The following is a 22,946-nucleotide window of genomic DNA, read 5'->3' as shown; positions in this document are numbered from 1 at the left end:
AGTCAATACCAACTCATTTTTGCTTTCTGGGCACTAAGTTTTTTACCTATTAAGCAATCGAGTATTTTGGTGGGTTTTGGTTTTCTTTTTTTTTCCTTCTATCCCCTAGGAAAAGAAAATTACTTTCTCTGAGAAGGGAAAAGAAAACAAATTCACCTTTACAGGGTGGCAGCTTCATAAGCTACTTTGAAAATGTCACATCACAGACATATACAGCAGTACACAACTTTAGGAAGAAAACCCCATACCTCTTTACGGCACCTATCTGAAGGACAACTAATGAGTCATCAAATTAGCTCTAGTAGAGGTTCATCCCAATAGACTATTATTGACTTTTTAATCTTTCAGTTATTCCATGCCCAATTCCATTTCAAAAAGCACTTCAAAATTTACATCAAAAGAGAATATATATACAAGTAAACCATTTCAAGGGGAAAAAAACCTGTATAATCAAATAGCAGAAACACACTACCAGAATCAGAAAAAGGCATCAATGCTAAGTACCTCAGGCACTTTTTACATTACATTAAATTACATCTGAAATTTTCCATAAAAGTGTGCTTTAAAAGAAATAAGCTACTTTACTACGAAAAAGAGAAAAACATTGCTAAAGAGCATATCTGAGCATACATTTAAATACTTTGATATAGCTTCTTGTAAACAAACAACAGTTTCATGCTTCCCACAATCCTTTAGTTTCTATTTTTGACTATACATACATTATATGCAATACACATTAACTTTCAAAAGTGAAGAGAATAACTGCACAGATCAGTATGTATCCTGAAACACCACTACTGAGAGGTGCTTTGAAACCTATAGAACAGAAAATCTTGCATAAGAGCAGCACATGAAGGATACAAGATAAGTGAATTCCTGTCAGCATTACTGACAATGAGTTATAATACTCTCATATGAATACCCTTTTGATTTTATATACATAGGCAGATATTGCCTGTGAATTGTTTTCAAGGGGAGCTATTTAGTTATAACTTTCTCCCACATCTATCTAGCTACCTATTTGTACACTCCCCCCTCACTTGAACACTTAACAAATATGGGGCAGTTTTGTATAAACAACAAATATATACACTGTATAAACAGAGTGCTATGCATATAAATAGGAAACTTCAAGAATGTGGCCTCCTCATCATGCAGTATTTTTACCTAAATAGATGGGAAGGAAATGATTATTACCACAGCAGGCTAACAATTTTTTATGCAAACATTTGGTAATAAAGTTGGGGTGGAATGAATAATGCTAAAAATGTAAATAAAAAACTTTAAAATTTAATATGCAACTGTCTCCAGCAAACACACGTGGCTTTGAAAATCCCTACAATCTGGAGGCCCAAAGCAGCTTCAATGATGATCCAATCACAGCTTCACACCACTAAACTATTAAAACCATTTTATTAACTAAAGATACCTGAGATAATTAACAATTTGATATGACCTGAAATTTTAAAATTTTAAGCTATATTTTGTGAGTCCTTAAAGTCCTTAATAATTAGGACTTAAAAACAAAAGTGAGGAATTGTGATGGAAAAGATGAGAGATAATTTCTAAGACTGGCACTCAGGACATTAATTATTCTTCTTCATTCATGATTTTGATACTGTCCTTAGCAAATGAATAGAACCACTTTATATCACTGCATTTGAATTCTGAGTCAGAGCAGGGGAGCTAGGAAGGTAAATTTCCATTTTATCCTTTTAACTGGAAAACAAGCCTCTACTGACATTTCTCAGTGAAACTTAACACTTGAAACATTTCTCTTTTGAGTTTACAGCCGTGTGATTACAAACCCCACAATGACATAAAAAATAGTGCATTTTCCAAGAAATAATTTGTGATCCTTTTCAACATCTTTTATCTGAGAAACAGCCATGGCTAAAAGCCCAACAAAAACATCCCATGGGATGGGAAGTGCATCCATTGGGCAAGGAATATATGGATCCTTTCTCTTTTATATCTCAAATGCCTTTAAATGGGAAAAAAGTTCCAAACCTCTCAGCTAAAGCAGTGCACAGAGCACTTCTGTGTGCTCTATAGCACAGCTCTTAGCCCAAAATCACAGGTGCCCATAAAGTCCAGACAGTGCATTTGTGTAGGATTATCTTGGTCTCTCTTTGCTATCTTCTATCCTGGCTGCCACTTCCCAAATTGCATCACTCAGGTTCTCACCCTGTGTCATCCAAAATCTGAGGTGACCTCCAGAAGTTGCTGTGACAGCTGATGACAGAAGTGTGCTCTGTGCAACAATGCAAGGCAGATCCATGCCAGCCAAGTGACTGCTCTCCATCTCCACCCCAGTTACACAGCATTGCTTCCACCACAGCTCTTCAAAGAGGTCTTTAGGCAGAGAATAAAGTGCACTGAAGCTTTTCTAAAGGAGCATTTACAGGCCTACAGCTATGCTCCTACTGCAGCATACTCCTGAGTAAATCCCACCAGACACTAAAGCTGCAAGATAAACATGAGTGGTTTGAAAATGAAATAAACACCGCAAATCATTGTGAAAGCTGATTAAGGAAAGTAAAAAACATGTGATGAGGGCTACTAATGATCACTATTAAAGAGCAGCAAAAGAAATAGTGTGTTCAGCAGCAAAATTTTCTTTACTGTCTGTTAACTTACAAAGTCAATATAAAATTAGACTTTTCAGATATTCCCAAGATTTCCAGGGCTTCAATTTTAAAGAAGAAAACTTCTTTAGTGAAACCTTAATGAATTTCTGAGGAATAAGAGCATTGAGAATAAAAATAAAAGCTATCTACAGATTCCCAAAGAAAGCAAGAAATCTGCTGTTCCCTACAGTTATCGGTCTAGCTACTGCTACCTTCTAAACCAAAATGAGCACACTCAAAAGGACCAACCAGTTCTTGGCTCCCACTGAAGCTGAATAACCCAGCTATCTAAGTCAACAGCAAGATTTCCATGAACACCATCAAGAACAGGCTCTCATGTTCTTCCTGACACACATTTGTGACTGGAGTAATTCTGTCAACACAAATCTAAATTCATGAATGAACCTAAGGCAAACAAAGACAACCCAAAGCAATCTCCCATACACACAACCATAGCCCTTTGACATCTATCCTGTTCTATCAAGAAAGAACTTGATGGTACAGGATCTATGCCTTCTTTATGCATAGCAAAGGAAACAGAAAGTACAGATAATGCTCAGCCTTCAATTCCTACTGAGAGACAGATATGTGTAGGAGAGAGAACGCAAGGAAATGGTAGCAAAAAATAATAACAGTCTCATGGATTTGTTTTTTAAATTCTTTTTTATCCCCTCTAGTTTTTCTGCAAGGAAAGTTTCTTACAAAAATGAACAAGAATGCAAGCCCTGAATTAGAGAAGCCATCAGCAAGGAGGACAGTATTAGGAGTCAAAACCTGCAGGAAGAGGCTGTGAAACAATATCCTAAAATCCTAAGGGGGAGGAAAAAATACCTCAGCCAAAATAAAGCAGCTGCATAGAAGCAGATGATTAGTGCAGGCTACAGTGATAACTTGCAGTGGTCTGAGGGGCCGGCTCTCACTGGCAAATATCCACTGCACACTGGCCTGTCAGGTCTTGGGCAATGTGCAACACACATAGAAAACCTGATAGTTAAAACAAAGCATGTGTCTTCTCACATTTTATACCAAAATCTGTCTATAACTCCAGCTTTTCTAATTATTTATAAGTTAAAACATAGACACTCATTAGGTTTTCTTAGACTTTATCCTTATAAGAGTGATGCAATACTGTCGTTTTAATTCATTATCTGCTTAGCTTTGATAATGAGGGAGATGCCCAATATAATTTAACTCTATGAAGAAACACAGTATTACAATTGCCTTCAAAATGTGCAAAATAATTCAAGCAAGCCACTTTAAGTTTAGTGCTTTTTATTCTTCATATTGACTACAGAATTGGATTTTTTTGTTTTGGTTAATAAATCTAAACATTGACTATAAATTAATCAACACCAAAAGTTCCTAATGGAACTCAGCTACTGAAGTTCTGTTTTTAAATTTTACAAAAGTCTTAAAAAAGTTCAAAGGTATTAAAAATGTACAGACTGTATACCTTTTATAAACCTTTAAGCATTGTAAGAAACTGTTCTCTGCTGTTAAAAAGAAAAACTGCAACAGTTTTTCTGTAGATTTTTTATAAAAAACCCCTAAGCTAGTAAGGTACTATAAAATGCTTTGCATATAAAAGAAAACAAGACTCTGAGACAGAAAACCCACGTGATATTGAAAGATTTAATTTACATCCAAAAGAAAGCACAATGAAGAATCAGTGTGTTCAGTGAGCACATTAAAAAAACAGCAGCTAGGACATTTTGAAATGCACCATTGGAATGCATTTAAGTTGAGCACAAAACACATGTTTGAGACCACTAATGGAATTTTTCATTATTGTTCTTCTGAATATAGCCCAATTCAATTTCAGTAGATGCTTAGATTTAGGCACATAAATGCTCCTTTTGACTTCAAAGTATGGATTCATGAACCGCTTTCTGATTGCAGAACTATGTCATTTTTGGAGAAGGTAAAAATGCTGTTCTCCAAAGGTATTAAATAGTAACATTTATTATCATCCACACTGAAAAATATACCTAGAGAAATAACAACCTATACCACAGTGAATTAGCAGTATGATGGATAGGGATGAATTTTTCAGAAGAATTGATAATGACCTAATTCCTGGGAAATACTGCTGTGGTTGCTACTTTACCCACTTTCTCATTAATAGGGAAAATTGATCAGGTCCTCCTTCCCTCACCTAAAAACTATCTAAAGACAGTGATGGACAGCGGAAAATGACCAGTCTGGACAGCTAAGTCAGAAGTTTAGTTTTTCTTAGTTTGGTGTGATGCTTGTGAAAACCAGAAAGTGTCCTCAGTGCTCCTACTGCCTAGCACACTTTCTCCCTTTTTCTCCACTCTAACTTCTCAAGTGCAAACCATCCCTCAGACTTCTGCCTGGCAGCAGAGACCATACAGTTCAGCAGAACAACAGACAGCAGAACAAGAGACAGACCTAACCCACAGACAGAAGGGTAGGGAAGGTTCCCAGGTTTGCATTCCCCAGTGAAACTCATTAAGCAAGTTACTTCTCAGTAACTACTTCTGAATTTCTTGAAGGTAGGATGTACAAAAATATAATCAAAATAGTCTAACTGCCCCATGGCAACATGTTTCAACAGCTGTCTAGATGATACAAACCTTAGGAAAGAAAGGATTACTAAAGTTCAATAAATATATATCATTTGAATCAGACAGGTAATTAAAATTGAAAGACAAAATATAAGAAATTAAAGATGCAAATTATCAGGTAGTTACCTCATTTTACAGTGATTATATTATACTAGAAAACCCAAGATAAATATTAGTGATGAGATATGCAGAGCCATATACACAGAACAGAAACTAGTACTATAAAACCAGAAAATAGAATTTTAAAAAAGCATTTACTAAATACTAGTATTCCCTTATTTTGATTGGACAATGATATAGCCAGTGTTAAACAAAATTGTGGGGAAAAATGTAATAGCCATTTACAGTTAAGAAAAAAATAAACTGCTAAGCAAACTGTCTCATACCTGTTGTACTATTGTTGTTAGTTCCAGACAGAGTTGTATGACATTATTTCTTGTAACTGAGTAATCTGTGACAGCAGCAAAAGGTGATCTAAAAAAAGAAGAAAAAAAAGAAAAAAGTTGAATAGCACTACCAGATATCCACCTGCAGTTTTAAGTTCCTCTTTCAGAAATTCCATTTATAAAAGCATTATTCCTAACAGTTTACTTCTGGACTACCTTTACTCCCCCAGAAGAAGCCCAGCTGGCCTTCTGCATTGGTTTGGGAATACCCTTATAAAGACAGCCAGAGGCACTACTTCCTCCTGTGATATGAACAGTGTCCAGATGTGAATGAGATCAGAGAAGCTTTTGGCTGATTCACTGGGATTCTTGGGATTTGATCTAATATCTGGGAGAAGTAGTAAAGGGACTTGGAATAGGTAGAATCTAGAGGGGGAAACAGCATTTAAAGCCAGAGATGCATCAATGAATGCTGAGAAGTGGCTGCAAAGTCTAAACTGGAAGCACAACTCAACATTCTCACACACTGTGCTACAGTCAGAACTGCTTAGTGAAATGAACAGAGTAATCCAACATTCACAGACCTTACCTACATGTGTCCTAGCCTTTAAAAATTTTATATCAGGATATTTAAAATGCTTGACTACCTGGAAGCTTGCCTGCCTTCTAGAGGCACTGCTAAAATATATTTGGTTAGTGAAGCTGGCAGTCATCTGATTTGTGTTCCTCAAGCCTCTCAAACTGTAAGCTCATATATGTGACTCATTCTTTATTCAAAGTAGCCAAACACTAGGCAGGACTGTTATTTTCTCTAAGAGGAGTCAAGAGCTTGACTTTATTAGGATTTTATGGGCATTATTAGCATCACAAAGATAGGATTTGTCTCCAATATACCTGCTTAAACATTTAAAACACACAAAAAACCAGGTGGTAGTGAGGTTGTCTTTATATCAGGATGGGTGACTGATACCTTCCCCAACTGGCTTCTTTCATCACTTCGCATACAGTTGCATCTACCTTGAAGAGTTTTACAGCACTGCTTGGTATTATGCCTTCCTTATTTAAGCCTAAAGATATTTCCAGTACAAAGAACTTTGCTATAAGCAAGTGCCAGTGATAGCTGTAAATACTCTGTTTCTACTGGTACTAACAGATTTCTAAATTACATTAATTCTAAACACAGAATTACTGAAATTTTAGTGTGGGCAGATTTGGAATTGTCCATTAATAACCCCATGTGAACTCCACTATCTCTGATGGTTTCATCTCATGCTCTCTTTCTTCTCTAGGGCTCTCAATCCAGCCCTGATGGTACATAAGACAGAATTAACTCTGAGGTGCTTAATTAAGTCAACCAGCTTCAATTTTATATAATACATCACACAATGACATCCACTTTCTGCCTTTATTTTCTAGAGAGGAAACCAGTACATTCCTTTAAAATGGAAGTACAGACACTGGAAGCTAAGGTAAGTTCCAAAAGGTGCCTTATGAAAGTCACTGGACATAGACGTACACTCACAATTCCGAGTCCAAGTTTTCTGCAGCAAATGACAACCACACAGTAGGGACACACTAGAGCAGGCCAACCCACAGGCAGACCCAGAGATTATTTCTGAAGTTTAGGACATATATGAGCATATTAAAGGATGAAAGGTAACAAGGTAACTGAACTGCTTGGTTATGAACCACAACTGAGCTCAAGAAGTATTTGGGCAATGCTTTCAGGCACATGGAGTCATTGTCAGAGCCAGGAGATGGACTCCATGATCACAATGGGTGCATTCTAACTTGGGATTCTGTGATTCTGTGATGATTGTGTTTGAAGAAGTACATTAGTCAAGATGTACAAAACCACCGATTTTTCCTTCCATAATTGTAACTACTGAGGTTCTGAAATCTACCTGAAACCTTGATTTAAAAAGGTCATGCTCATTTAGGAACTTACTTTTATTGAAGATGAATGGAATCAAACTAGCAAATGGTATTATTTTACTTTAAGTATGGGTGTTAATACAATTTGATCCTGAAATTACACAACTGGAATCTATTTGACATTTCACAGCCTCCAGCATTTCTCTAAACAAAATCACACAGTAGGCTTTGGCTTCTAATACCACATCATCCTCCCTCATACTTTTGTAATTTAGTTTGGTTTCACGGTTCATGAGAAAAATAAGAGTATTTTTTACCATCATTACTCTGAGTGAAAATCATTAGAAATGCCCCAAATAAACTTTGTTGACTTTAAAGAGCAGGCAAAGGGACTGAGATATTACTCATTTTAGTTACATTTAAGTTATCCCAGTGAAGACTTACTGGCAGCAGCATGTCAAGCAGGCAGCAAGGGTGTCAGCGGGAGAAGACTACTACAAATCAACAACTAAGATGTAAGATTTTGAGAAGTGCTTCACAACTTAAAAAGATAAGGAGGCAGATTCATAGTTTAAATAAACTCTGCTTCTGCAGAAAACCAAAGGGATCCTCCAATTGCCTCCTCTGGAAGTCTCTGCAGCTTTTAAACCAACTCCCTTGCGTCAATTTCTGCAGATGCCTCTCTGGGGTATTTTCTCCCCATCTCCAGTTCAGACCCCATCCCTGGAGGCAATCTACATGCACAATTACACAGCCACTTCTACACAAGCAGCTGGATAAATGGGAAAGACCTCTCTAAATATGTGCCTCCAAAGGAAATGTATTTTGGGATTCCATCCCAAGCCTCAACTTCAGTTGCCAAAGTCCAGCAAGATTCAGTGTAACAACACGCCAGCAGTTGCAAAAAAAAATAGCAACAGAAACTTCACTGTAGTATCACCAACTAGATTTCACATGAGACACAGTGAAAAATCTGACAAAAAAAAAAAAACCTCTTCATTGGTGATATACCCATTGCTTACAATTTTAATACTGCACAATATTATTGACTGTGAATAGATGAATCAACTTGTATAAATGCAAATAAAGCCTACATATAGTATAACTTCAGATGGCTGCTAAAACACTTTCTTCCTTGAGACCTGCACCAGGTGTAAGAAATTCCCTGTTTAATTAGACAACTTCTCTCTACTTAAAAAAAAATAATATATCCTTGGCTTGGCAAAGTCACTTCCATCACTTGCAATGCTTCTATGCTTTTCTTTCAAAGCCACATTTTTCACAGACTCTAGGACCTTCAGGTCTGAGGAGCCTCATACAACTACAGTGAAGAAAATTCCCTGAGAAAAACTTGCAATTTTCAACACCTGTACTGTCCAATTTGGTGCTTTTAAATTAAAACAGGAAGTAAAGAACTGCCTTGTTCTGGGGCCACATGTTGTCTCACTTCCTGCTGTAACATTGATCTGTGTCTCATTGTCTCACCTCTCACAGGCATTTCCAAGATATTTCCAACACACATTTCCCTCTTTGTGGAAGATTTTTTTACTGTTTCTCATGTAATTTGTTTGTTCTTCCTTCAAAATTGTGATTTCCTTACAACACGCACATGAAAACACTTTTGTAGCTCCACAGCATGCCTACCACATGCCCTTTCCACATTTCCTCTTCCAAACCTCTGTTGGTTTCCCATTTTCATTATTTCTCTAACCCTTCTTTAACTGATATCTTAAGGAAAATAAATTTACACAATCACGTGAATGCTTTTGCAAACACATCGTATTTTTTGCCTTAAGCCTCCCATTTTCTCCATCCTTCTCCTTTCCAACACTTGAGGCCATTAGTCATTTTCAAACCACTTTCACAAATGAGTGGGTAATGGGTTTCAAGGATAATTAAGTTCATAGATATTTTGTGATCATGAATACAGCTGAAAAAGTGGGAACCATGATATTTTGTCACTGTGCAAACCCACATTGTGAACCTTTACCTTATGATACACCAGGGTAAGATGAAGAGCCTTGAAACACCTCATCCACAGGGAAAAAACACTGATGCTTACTTTTTTTTTTTTTATTAACACTAAAGTCCATCAACTTCAATGCCCTGATCTATATAGTATGTAAGCTTTTCCTAAGATAAGGCATGAAAAGGCGACAGGTTCTTTACACACTTTTTAAAACCAGTGTTGGACATAAATAATCTAACAGCTCTGAAATGTGACTTTGTTTATACACATGTAATGTAGGCTGCAACACACATGCATATGTGTACACTTTTATGAATTGAGACCTAATTAGCATTTTTAGCAGCATCAGCATCTTTCAGAATGAAAAAATAAGTTATCTTATTAAACATTCATTCATGAAACCACCCTGAAGGACTATTAGAAAAAACAGCCACATTAACATAGCACAGCTAATTCCATCACAGAATTAGAAAATAATACAATTCAACAGCTATTAATAGTCACGACTACTGATTCCACATGAAGAAAAATCCTTCAAAAACAATTAAAAACTTGCAAAGGAGATGCATACCCTCAGTACTTCTACATTATCAACTTTTTTGTCCTCATACGCTTTAGCCTCCTCATCTGTCTTCTTCATATAACATTAAGGGGAAATAATACATAGAAATAACAATTTTCATTTTAAAAAGTTGCAATTTGGACAAATTCAGACTGCTGTTAGTAAAACCATAACCCAAACCAAAAATTCATCCTATTTCACCATTAGTTGTAGTACTGAGATATTTTATAACAATAAACACTGTGAGCGGTTTAAAACCAGTATCATACTTATTTTATCACCCTAACAAGGGAAAACATCCTCAAAGCCTTTTGATTAAACATAATAGTCCAAAATCTTTCAAGAGAGAGGCAACCAAAGCAGTACTATAACACAGTCTTCAAAGGCAACATATTAAGGTCAAGTAAAAATCTGAATGCACAAAACTGTTGTATATACACTGCCTAAGCCATACAAGGTTCATAGTTCTAGGCTTTCATGAAACAAACATTTCAGTTGTATTTCTAATGGAACTGCTTTATGTAGAATCAGGGAAGAATGCAGTAAAATTCACACTGGACAAAGGAACTCTTTAAATGAGTGCTCTATTAAACTTCTACAGCTGTTCCAGGAGCACAATACAGTTAAGTACCATAGCATTCTGAGGCAGCACTTACTGACAGGTTTGGTATACCACTCAAACCAGCAAAAAGGGAAATGCATAAAGGAAACAAGATTCAAAGGTTTAAAGCTGAAACCCAGTTGACAAACAGTGCAATACTGGTGGGGTGAGTAAAGAACCACTAAAGTCTTTTATTTCTTTTTGCTTGGGTTTCATTTGTTTACTCCCACTACCTTGTGTACAAAGCAGATTTACCCTGTCAGGACAAGTAATAATCAAGCACAGCTAGCAGGACTCTATGAAGTTTCTAATAAAGGAGACTCTAAACCAGTAACACTTTCTTTGTAAGTAAGAAGTTATGGGCTTACAAACAATGCACCTCTTTACTAAAACTACAAAACAGTCACACCATAAACATCATCAGGGCTCATTCACCAAAAACAATGAGGCAAAGAAACCCAGCTGAATACATTCTACCTACAATGGAAGGAAATGTATGCATTGAGTATGTCACCATGGTGAAAAGAAGGACATCCATTTTGGTGTGGGGAGCGTTCTCCTACTACAATGCTTTACACAATGCACACTTAGAGGGTGTGCTAAACCTGAATACCCAGAATTGTTCAGTCACAAACCAAAAGCATTTACATCATTGCAGGCTGCACTTCTCTGATGCATTGAAGCATCACCAAAAAAAACCCATCGTGTAAGGAGATCCTGTTCTGCTGTCAGCCACTGAAGCATTCAAATGTCCTTAACTTCAGGAACAGGTTTTACTATTATTTAATAGGATTTCTGAATGGATACAACTGCTTCACAGAATTGTAGCAATTCATGCCAGTAGCAAAATAATTTGCCCACCTGAGTTTTAGAAGTTATAGGATTATACCCCACTATTCTGGGAATGACCCTAAAAGCAGACCTAGACTTGCCTAAAAGGCCTTTCACTGTGAAAGTTTACATTTTTTTTTTTATTTCCATCAGCAATTTTACCATATATTTTATATAACCAACAACTTCTAGCTACAGTTAGGTTTTTTATTCACATTTTTTTTTTCCATTTTCTTCATGTACCACGTGTCCAGACAGCAGTGGTAACTTAATCAGACTGATGCACATTTGTCAGCCTCCTAGCTTTTCTCTGGCCACAGCACTGAAAGTCTTGAATACAAAAATCTATCTCCACAAAATCTCTTTGTTTCTCCTACTTAGACTGCAGTGTAATCTGCAGCAGCACTTCAAGTTTTTTATTTTCAAAAAGAGGATAGTGCTAGTATGAAAAACAAGAGCTACAGAAGAGCTGCTGTAAAAGACATATTGAATCTCTGCCCACACAGATGGCTGAGTCAAACAGTACACGAAAAAATCCAGTGGTGCTTGACAAATCCTAATTCACGACTATTGAAACCTGTGACACAACAACAGATGCAAAACGCTGTAGTAGTTATCTCATGGGAAGTTGACTGTATTTTTTAAATGCTTAAAACTAAAACACCCCAAAACCTACCACATTATCTTAGTCTCTTTAATGAGGACTCACACAGTCCTAAAAACAACCAATCCTTCTTCACTACAATTCTCTAAGTCTGTGTTTATACTTTATACAGATATTACTCCTATTGTTAAGATCCAAAATGTTCTATTGATGCTGCATAAGATATATGGTATAAGGAGTCCTTGCTCCAGATAACATGGCCCAAACACTGGACTAGACAGGAAGAAACCCAGAAACACAACCAAGAATTCTATTTATTGCTTAGTGCAATCTGCAGGAAATACAGATTTCCAGGGATTTTGGTTGGCAAAGACAACTGAATGTGGTGAGGGTGAAGAAAGAGAACATATCAAACCAGGAACAACGTAGGAGATGACATCACAAGAAGTTTGTGCTGGCAGAGCAAGGAGAGAAATGGGAAGAGACAGAGCTCATGAAGCTGCCTTCAAATGTCACCTCAGTCCAGGTTTGCTAAGGATCCTTCCTCTTCCACAAAGAACAATACAGTTCTTCCCAGTCAGGACTACAGTAATGAGCTGTACCTGTTAAATCCAGCAGTCCCATGAAAGAAAAACATATGATGTACAGTGGGACTTGAAGAAAAAGAATGAGGTGCTTAAAGGATTTGTAAAAGCCTTTTGCTCCCAAGGCTGTCTTCACTTTGCAGCTTCTGACTCATTAGGAGACAAATTCAACACTCAGAGTTGTGCCAGCTTCTGAAGAAGATACAACTTTCTGTTTGCCTGTCAGGTGGTCTGCTAAGATTTGGGAGAAAATCTATTGAATGAATCTGAGCACTCAGGAATTCAGGATTCAGTGTCATTTCAGTAATGCAACTGATAGGTATCAGCAAATCAATATAAAAAAAATGAGCTGGGAGTACAGTACAAGACCTGGCTGTGTCCTAAGCAGAGAGAAAGCTACTTATAGGCACTGGTAAATGCTCTAAACTCAGAAGAATTTTCTGGGATCCCCATAATATCATTACTTTCCAGTTTATGCTTGCCTCTAGACAACAACTGGGAAGTTTTCACTGGTGTCATTGAAGATGCAAGTAACATGGTAAAATCCTAACAGAATTTTGTTAAAGATGGAAAAAAGTAACTTCAGCTCTCAAAATCCTTGAGGTGTTCATATGTACCTTTTAGATCATGAAAGCCATTGATGGATAATGTATGGATGGATAATGTATACGTAATTCAGAAATTGCAGAGGCAGTGAATACCAACACATCCACACATAAAGCAACATTTTACAAAGTGCTTTTCAGGTGAATTATAAATGTGTGGTCTAAGAATGAAACTTTAATCAGGATTAACAGAAGTAAATATACCTAATTACAATTTCAATTAAATGTGCAGATACTATTGGACATACTCGTGCATAGAAAAAAAAAATATTTTCATGAGGTTAGAAATACCTTTATGCCAAAAAAATTGCAACACATTCATAGTGCAGATGCATAGTAGTGAATTTTAATCAGTAATCCTAATTAATTTACACATTTTTAAATATTCCTCACCAGGATGGAGTGAATCAGCCCTACAGAAAGCAGAAGAATTTCCAGGAATCTGACACATCAGAGAAGAAGGAAGATAAAGAAAGGTGACATATATTACTATTCCAAAGAATATAACTTTCATGAATTACAGGAGTAAAGACTGAACAGAACTCCAGAGATTTATCTGGAAGTCTAGAAGACCTGATTGACTGTAATTAGAAGACCTGATTGACTGTAATTCCGGAGAAGTATCACAGGAGACAGTCAATACCAAGTTGCTTTGATCGGGTAAGCAGTTTCTTGCCATAGCCTGAAGTGTGGGTTTCCATCTGTCTACAATACGTTCGGAGTCAAGTAGAAAGGCATCACCCTTTCACAAAAGACTCATGGGTTTTCAAGGCACCAATCTTGTCAGGAAATTCACTTGGAAGAATTTTAAGATAATGGAGAAAGTATAAAACAAAAGGTTTTAAAGCTATGAAGTCTCCTGAAAGAAGATACATTTTGTGGGCTGAGAAAGTAACAGGAAGTTAAAATTAGATTCAAATGTATCAGTGTGATGACAGTTTCCTTACAGCATGTTACAGCAGAGTTATTCCATGCTCCCCAAAATCCTCAGACAACTTTTTTTGAAAATAGAATTCTCTTTTAAGTTTTCCAGCTCATAAATGAAACTAAACCAAAACACTTTTAAAGCCTGGAAATAAAAGCTACTCTAATTTTCAGTTAAACTCAATTTCTGACATACATCTGGAAGTAGGACTGCTCCAGGCAAAGACCTGAAACAAAGAGTGTCCTTGGATCGGCCCTGCACAGTCTGCAAGACCACAGTGAAAGTAACTCAGCAAATCACAACTCTCACACTCCTTTAGATAACTGTGCCAGGCATCACGAAGTCCTTTATGATCTTAGGTGTCCCACAGAAACATCATAAACAGATCACTCACTACAGCAACAAGGGAAGCACAACCTGTATGTTGTTGTCACCATTCCCTATGTATAAAGCCCCATCACTGCATGTCCATACAGGTTGGAGCTGCTGCTATCTGCTTTTCCCAGACATGACCTCAAAATCCACTGCACAGGGGCAGCCTAGCAGGGCAACGGGGTGGACAACCCTAACAGCCACTTCATTCATCCTAATCATCCCCTCTCACAACCTAAGATGGAACTGGTACTAGAAAACAATGAAAAAACTAAGATTTGGGGTCTAGATTTGATAGTAACAGGTGTGCAGAATAAAATTTAATCCATGTTTCTAACTTTTACTAATCAATTTTTTAAATCTTTCTATCTCCCCCTAGTGGCACCAATACTTTCTTAGAAGGCATACAAGAAGCAGAATCATATTGATATCCAGATGTTCCCATTTCCTGAGAAAAATGTATTTATTGGCCTACCTTCATCCTCATTTTGGGTCTTCACAAGTAAGGAAGAACAAACTTTACCAAAATACCCAGACATTCAGAAATCAGAAAATTCTTAAAATGTTTTAGAAAACATTTCTTAGAACCAGGTGTTTAGATCTTCAAAAGAACTTTCCTGGAAATCTGAAGCTTATTTGGACACTCAAGACAGCATTGCTGAAAGTGTGATATCACCATAATTTCCTTCGTTTTTGACTTCTTGGAATCCCTGGGTTTGATCACTGATCATTTCAGCTAAATGCAAAAGTACATGCAGTGCACAGTACTGCAGTGACACACCAGTCCTCAGATACAGATGTTTTCTAGCATTAATAACTATCTTCTTCCTGAACTTCCATTATTAAATTTATATTTAGTTGCAAAAAACCCATTGTTCTTCAATGTGTTAAATGTGTGTACATGTATATGAAATTTACTTTTGAATAACAGACTATCAAAAAAGAACTCAAAACTCCATCAAACAAACAACCAAAACCCAAAACGAACTCTGAGTTCTTACTAGTCAACAGTCTTTTAATCATGACCACAGTTTCAATGAGAAACCAAACAAGATTATTTCTCAACAGAAATATGTGGCAAAAATTGACTCATCTATGCAAAAGAACATGTTTTTCTACTGTTCTTTCTGTTTCAAAACTCAGTATGATGCGTTGCTTTCTGCCAATAACAATTTTGCGGGGAGAAAAAAGTGAAGCCTATAGATATTCCAAGCACTAACAGTTTAGAATAGAGCTAAAAATATATTCCCAAATTTTCAAGTCTCAGTACTAAACTCTTTCCATGAAATTGCACTAATTCTCTACACACTGATCTTAAATACCTAAAGAAAAATTTAGGAGCCAACTTTAGGTACTCTGGGTTTCAACCTTGGGGAAAGGCTAGAGAGGGAGTAGAAAAGAAGAAGCAATGGTAGCTGCAATCTTCTGAACAAAACAAAGAGCTTCCAGTCCAGCTTAAGAAGTGGAAAAGATTCAGGCCTCACCTAAACCATTCGTATGTAAATCATTTATGGGAGAGTAGTTGGTTTTCCTCAGAAAAACAAAATACACAACAGTAAAACTAAATAATTCTGTTGGATTAAAAAAGTTACACACATATCATACTCTGAACACATCTTCAGCTGCTCGAAACAAAATAAGATACACCTTTAAATCAAGATAAGCATTTTATTTTCTCTGATGGAAATCCACTGTGATGCATTATATAAAGACTTACACATAGACTAATTTTAACCACTTTAGGAATTTCAATGATCATCTTAAATACCTGCGTATTATTCTTGTTATAATTAGAAAAATTCACTACAAATGTAGCAAAACCACTTCAATCCTGGTCCCACACACGTCCTAGGTAACAGTTTAAAGTGTAGAGCACTACCTCTGGAAAATCAGAAGTATTTCACTGCTATTTAAAAAAACCTAAAACACAACATCCATGTTTGTACACACACACACTCTGAAATTATACGCTGACATCCATAAAATGAAAAGTATGATTAGTTTTGGGAACTTGATGGCATCAAAGCAATGAATCTGATTTATGCAAGTTAAATTGCTGCTTTATATTAGTAAAAAATACATATATAACCTAATGATGTCCTCCTGTTGCTTATATGTGTTGCATATATATGTGTAGGGTCATAGTGCATTTGAAGGTACTGTATTGAAAAGCTAATCTGAATTGCATGCTGACCTAAAAAAAGCAGAATTGGTACAAACATCCCCTTGGAACATATGAATGAATTCTACTTCAATTCAGTTTCTATGTTACATTTTGTAAAGAAGTTGGAGCTTGTTCATGTGCATGCTCTGGTTACCTGTGAGACATTTGGGAGATTTTACCTGTCCAACCAAGCCAGAAGACTTTTTGCTGCTCCAATCAGATCCACTACTGATGTCAGAAAATCATTCGGTAATTTGCGACTGGTCCTTCCATCATAGTGACCACTCCTCCTCCTCCCAGTAATGAAGTTCTGCAGATTTTTGGCAGATGCATTCAGTTTGTGAGAAAGGGTTTTTAAATTTTCTGTTTCCAAACCATAGTTCTGCATTGAAAAAAAAAAAAAGAAAAGAAAGTTAGCTTTACAGATGAACAGAAGAACCAAGAACAGCAAAACTGATGTTCTACTTCATTCCTAGTAATTAAAGCAGAAATACACCCACTCAGTAGTTTTTAAATGTATAGAATGTTCTGTTTCTGAAGTGCATAAAAAGAGAACAAAAGAAGAGCAAAATTATGAGTGATCCTTTATCTTGTTCTATGTCTAGTGAGAAAAACATCTCAAAGAAAAAACCTAGTCTGGAAAGCTGTTTTTCAAAGCAGTGCATCACTGTCAGTAGATTACCAGAATCACAGAATGGTGTGGGTTGGAAGGGACCTTCAAGACCATCTCATTCTAACACCCCTGCCATGTACACAGTCACCTTGCACTAGAGCAGAGCCCCATCCAAACTGGCCTTGATCAGAGGGTTCTCTCTGTAGACCTGATGATAAGGGATTGGTACCTCATGTCCATACTCACAACTCCTCAGACACACCTGGCACCAGGCCCAGCAACTTGCAGAAGTATGCAGCATGGACATGGTGTGGCACTAAATTGGTTTTGTTGGCTTCAGAGATCTAAGTTAATTAGCATACTTAAGCTCTTTTTAGCAGTAAAGGACCACCACAATCACATACCAAACAATACAGTGCTGCCCTGCACAACCTCTATCCTGTATTATTCATTCATTTTAAGTCAAGTTTTAAACTATATTTCCATTTGAGAGTCACTCGCTTAAATTACATTCCTTAGCTGTGCAGAAGAGACATAAATAATTATGCAGAAATATTAACAAAAAGTAGTAAACAAACAATATTAACAAACAGCAGCTGGAAATCCTTCAAAAGTACAAGTGTTACCAAAACAGCCCTCAAGAATGCCTTGATTTAATGTTCAATTACAACAGAATAAAGTACCATCAGTGATTTGTCATTTCTATAAAAGATTTGTTTTCCTCACATACACAAAGAGTGATAGAGTTATTACAAAAAGGACTTATTTGCCTTTGCAAAGGAATAAGCAGTTGCACAGACTTGAGTTTAGTACTCCTCTAAGAGAATTATGGAATTTTGAAGGTTCTCACTTCAGCCACATCAGAGGGTGATAGCATGGGGTGCTGACAACTCGCTCAGTTGACAATGAAATGGGCTACTCATTACAGAGCATGGACCATTTCCTACCACAAACTATGAAGCAGAATGCACAAAGCCCCTCAGATGAACACAGAAAAATCTACTTCCTAATGACACTCCATGACAGCCCCAGCTCTCCTCCCATGCTGATCTGTCCACAAGGAGAGAAAGGAGAAAAGATACACTCATCAATGCTAATTGAAGACTACTGAAGCTTATTCACCTTAATCTTTTTCTATTGGAATTGAGGGGGCACAATGTGAGGTGGTGATTATTTACAGCAGTTGTCTTGCTCCCAATCCAAACCACCTACTAAATGAATTTCATCCTCTTTTACTACACAGGGACTGCAGGAACACTATACTGAAGCCATTCCCAGTGAGCTCCCAGCCCTTCCACAACATCCACTCCCATGCCAAGGGGGCTCATGATGGAAAGACTACAGCACACAGCTCATCTGCCATCTCCCAGCCAGCTCTGTGTGCCTGTAAACTGAGCACACTTTGTGAGGGAGCTGCTCAACCAACAACTATCCTTCTGCAGCAGAAAATGCACTTTGGAACTCTGCTGAAGGGGCCACTGACCATATAACTAAGATTGCACTTTATAAACCATTACTGGAACTTTTGTGAACATCCCTATCTCGGGCAAGAAAGGCTCTGCAGGCATGTTTCTCAACTACACAGATGCTGTCCCCTGCCACTACAATCAATCCCAATTAGACAAATTGTATATTTGGGCAGTAACTTTTCCACCATGTACATATTTAAGAGCAATTATACAACAGATAGCATTGGGTTATAAATAGAGATTACAAGATGAAAACAATTAATTGGGATTGAAAAGAAAAATGCACTTTATTATGCATCTAAACGGCTCATAACTTATTAAACCAGCCCAAAATAAGAAGATAAATATCAGATAAAAACATATCTGTTTTTTCCTGTAGCTTTCTGTGGTTGGCCTGCTGAGGAAGCACGATTAAGGAGTGGGGGAGGGAGTAAGCTGAAAAAAGATAACAGGTTTTTTTCTTACTTCATTCTGCTTCTTGAGCATCTAGCTCATTTTGGCAAAATTAATGGGGGAAGAAATAAATGAAAAATATTCTGGATGAATGAGACATCACCAAAAATGTCTTAAAGACCGGCCACAAGCAAGCCCCAACAACATGGCACTCACACCCCCACACGTGGGGGTACAATCACAGGCTGCAGGCCAGCCACGGGCCTGCTCACAGGGTTGCCTTCTTTCTGACACACTGAAACGCTGAATTTCTTAATTCAGCAGGCTGTTCCTAAGGAGCTGAGTCTGATAATCCAAAAATACAACTAAGGTGGGTGAGGAAGGGGTGTGTGGGCAGGGTGCCATACGAGGCCAGGCACCTTCTTGTCACGCCAGCCGTGCCCCACACAGGGCCCAGAGCCAGGGGAGACCACGCTGATGCTGAGGTGGATTCCCAAAGGTCCTCAACAACCCCAGATTATTTCAGCTCCCCCTCTTTTGCCATCTCCTCTTTGTCACCTTGTCTGTCCCTCACCTGCTCGGACAGGCAGCTGCTGGTACCCAGCCTGTGCAGGCCGCCATGCCCACCCCAGAGGGAGCCCTGGCAGGCAGTGTGCAGACCTGCAGCACCAGCAGAAAGTAAAGCACCAGAATAAAAGAAAACCTGCAATATTGAACACTGCAGACCAGGCAAAACACTCAGGTTTTTTTTGTACAACAGGAAAATAGGCTTCATTTATGTACACACTTCTTTAGAAAATCAGCTACAAAACCTTAGTCGCTCCCTCTTAATATCTAAGTGATGGCCACCTACAGGCACATTCTTTTTCAGAGGCTGTTTTTCACCATCATGAGGGAAGAAAGAGACAGCATTACAAATTCAAAGCCTGTTTTAACACCTATTCATCAAACGTGTGTGTCTGTGTGTGTGTGTTAACACAAAACACTGTGCCTAGGCCACATGTGAATTCAGTCTTAGATGAGGATGGCTTTGGAAAAGCCTCTACCTGTAATATCATACAGATAAAGCCAGAGATGGAAAATACAGAGATAAATTTCAGACAAAATATATTTCAGGGCAGCTGTATTTATTGAAGCCTTTAAGTAGAAGGATCCTAAAGCAGCAGCCAAGCTAACAAAATCCTCACTTTGTTTATCACTAATATTTCTGGCCCAAGTTAAAAGCAACCAGAGCTGTGTGTTCTAATACTAGGAAAAAGCATGCTTAAATAAAAAGTGCCAAGTTGAATCATACTTTATATTCAATAATACACTATTAACAACATGGTTTTGTTAGAAAAGCACTGCGTTTATTTTCAAGCACTGTAAGAAGATAATTGCAGGCAAAGGAGACAGTTCTTTGTTTTCCCCTAGTCTGCATTTAGCCAGCACTAACAAAAGTTGTGCTTTCATTAGCCAAAATATATTCACAGTCACTGAAAGAGCCACAAAGAAATCTCTGCATGCCTGTAGAGATTACGAGAAGCGACACAAGCCTAGGCATCCACTCCCCCAGTGAGAGGCCACAGAGTGTCTTCAGATACCCTGCCCCAACAGAAAAGGCTCTAATGGAGTCCCTTCTGGCAATCATAAAACAAGAACTTGATGAAGCTGAACTACACAGAGTAATAGCTTGTCAGCAGGTGTTTGAACTAAAGGTGGTGGGAGCTATTAATAGACATTGTACCTGCTAATTACTTTTCTGTGCCTTAACATGACAGTGTGAGCAAGGAATTGTAGCTCTTTTCTTCACATGCTGACAAGCAGCAGCTCTAATCACCACTGAGGAGTTTTTTGAGGGTATTTTTGTGAGAACAGCCAGCCTGGTCCCTCTGCAAGCCCATCCTTGCAGGAGCATACCAAGAGTAGGAAGAGAGTTCACAAACCAAATGTGAAAATAAAGCAAACTTTTCTTAAAATAGTTTCATCAATGTTCATTAGTTATGTTCCCTGCTTCCCTCAATCGAAAAAAAAAGTTAAAATTTAGACCTCATCTCTTTTCTGTGTTAAATTCACTTGATTCTTGATGGTAGGAAATACATCTGACACTTTTAGCACAGCTGAAAAGTAAAGTGGTCCAAACTCGAACAGTGCTAACTAATCTCTGCTGGCTTAGACAGACTGTCTAGAAGATGCCAGGACTTTGGTTTTGGGTTTTTTTATAGTGCCCATTCCAAGTGCAAGGCCATCTCAGCTACCTAAATAAGCCAAGCTCAGATCTAAACTCAGTACAATGTGCAACACAGACATAACCACAGTCCCATTAACAAACCCAGAAATCCCTTAGAACAGCTGTCTCGATCACAACTTTTATGCAACCATGAATATCTCTACGTCTCCAAGCACAAATGCTGTATCAAGTTCAGTGACACTGTTTGACTCTTACCAACACTCCAAGACAGGCCTCTCTGCCTACCTTTCTAAATCACTGTGTCTTTTCTTCAGCCCAGATATCTGAAAACCTTGGGAAACAAAAGGCATGAAAGAATACTGCTGAAAACCATGTGAAGCAAAAGGCATGCAGAGACCAGTGCTCAGTTCTGCTGAAGAGACACGAGATGGGAACTGAAGGTCCTGGTGTAATACTGGTGCTTGTGGGCAAGAAGAAAATAAAAGCAGTATCTTCACCAGACAAGGGAGCAGATAGCAGTGCTTACATTGATTAATTTCTGCTGCTCCTCTGCAGAATGCAACCATGACTGTATAAACTGAAGAAGGTGAAGGTTTATTTTAATTTGGTAACTATTTTTTGTAACACACACAAACAATATAATTTAAAGGAGAGAGAAAATGGCAACCATTTGAAAAGACAAATTTTATAGTCTAGATAGCTGTACTGAGCAATCAATTATGTGTAAAGAAGTGCAACTTCTCAACTACATCTGATATATCTCAGTAATAAGGATAACTATCACAAGAATGAAATAGTACGTTTTCTCTCCAATGCAATAAAAAGTCATTTTTCACTTATTCACAGGAGTTTTAGGCAAGAATAAAATATGGCTGCTAAGAAATGGACTTAAAATCACCTCAGGTGAGTTTAATTCTTTTCCTCACTATCTTTCCAATGTTTTCACCTTCCACACTCCTTTCTGTTCGTATGATTTATTTGCTTTTAAACAAACAACCTGGAAACAGTAAAGTTCACAGGATCCTCATTTATTGAAAAGCCTGAGGAAGATTTTAAATGAATAATCAAAACAGCATCACACAGATATCACAGTACATGCAGTCATTTCACGACCACACCTGAAAATTAGTGGTGGGCAAAAATTTACCAAGATAAGTTCCACCCTTTACCTCTGAAGTTGATTTTAAAAATGAACAAAATGGATCTGAAACTCATCCTCCAAAACATTTGGCTGAACACATCCCACAAAGTATGAGGCAGATAGCTTACCAGCCCAAAGCTGCTAGCAACTGATATCACAGCTTGTCACATGGAAGGTGCCTTATGTAACTTTATACCTCATCAGATCTGCCTACAACATATATTTCTAACGGCCCTTCCTCCAGCATCTACAAATGCTAACACTAAGGTTATCTCTCCTTCAAATAGCACTGGCATATGGGGTAATTTAGAAGTGCACAACACATGATCCTGACACATCTGTTTCTTCAACACAGAATAAGTAGATAAGGACAGAAACCCCAGATAGCTCAAATGACACTTATGATTTACTGCAATTATTAAAGACGCACTGATTAAAAGCCAAACTGTTTCAAAGAATATAAA

At 37.6% G+C, this 22,946-nt stretch overlaps 1 protein-coding gene across 5 annotated transcripts in view; it reads right to left on the bottom strand.

The window, feature by feature from the left end:
* Positions 1–22,946, bottom strand: part of CNKSR2 (connector enhancer of kinase suppressor of Ras 2) — a 205,900-nt gene that overhangs the window by 140,875 nt on the left and 42,079 nt on the right. For all 5 annotated transcript variants that reach the window (XM_058800636.1, XM_058800632.1, XM_058800633.1 and 2 more), the window contains exons 3-4: positions 16,876–17,078; positions 5,605–5,692 (exon numbers count right to left, since the gene is read on the bottom strand). In XM_058800636.1, the coding sequence (XP_058656619.1) occupies positions 5,605–5,692; positions 16,876–17,078 (291 nt within the window). The remainder of the gene's footprint in view (positions 1–5,604; positions 5,693–16,875; positions 17,079–22,946) is intronic.

This window comes from Ammospiza caudacuta, chromosome 2 (assembly GCF_027887145.1).
Source record: "Ammospiza caudacuta isolate bAmmCau1 chromosome 2, bAmmCau1.pri, whole genome shotgun sequence".
Lineage (NCBI taxonomy): Eukaryota > Metazoa > Chordata > Aves > Passeriformes > Passerellidae > Ammospiza > Ammospiza caudacuta.
Note: the sequence above shows the minus strand (reverse complement) of the source record. Positions and strands in the feature narration are given on the sequence as shown.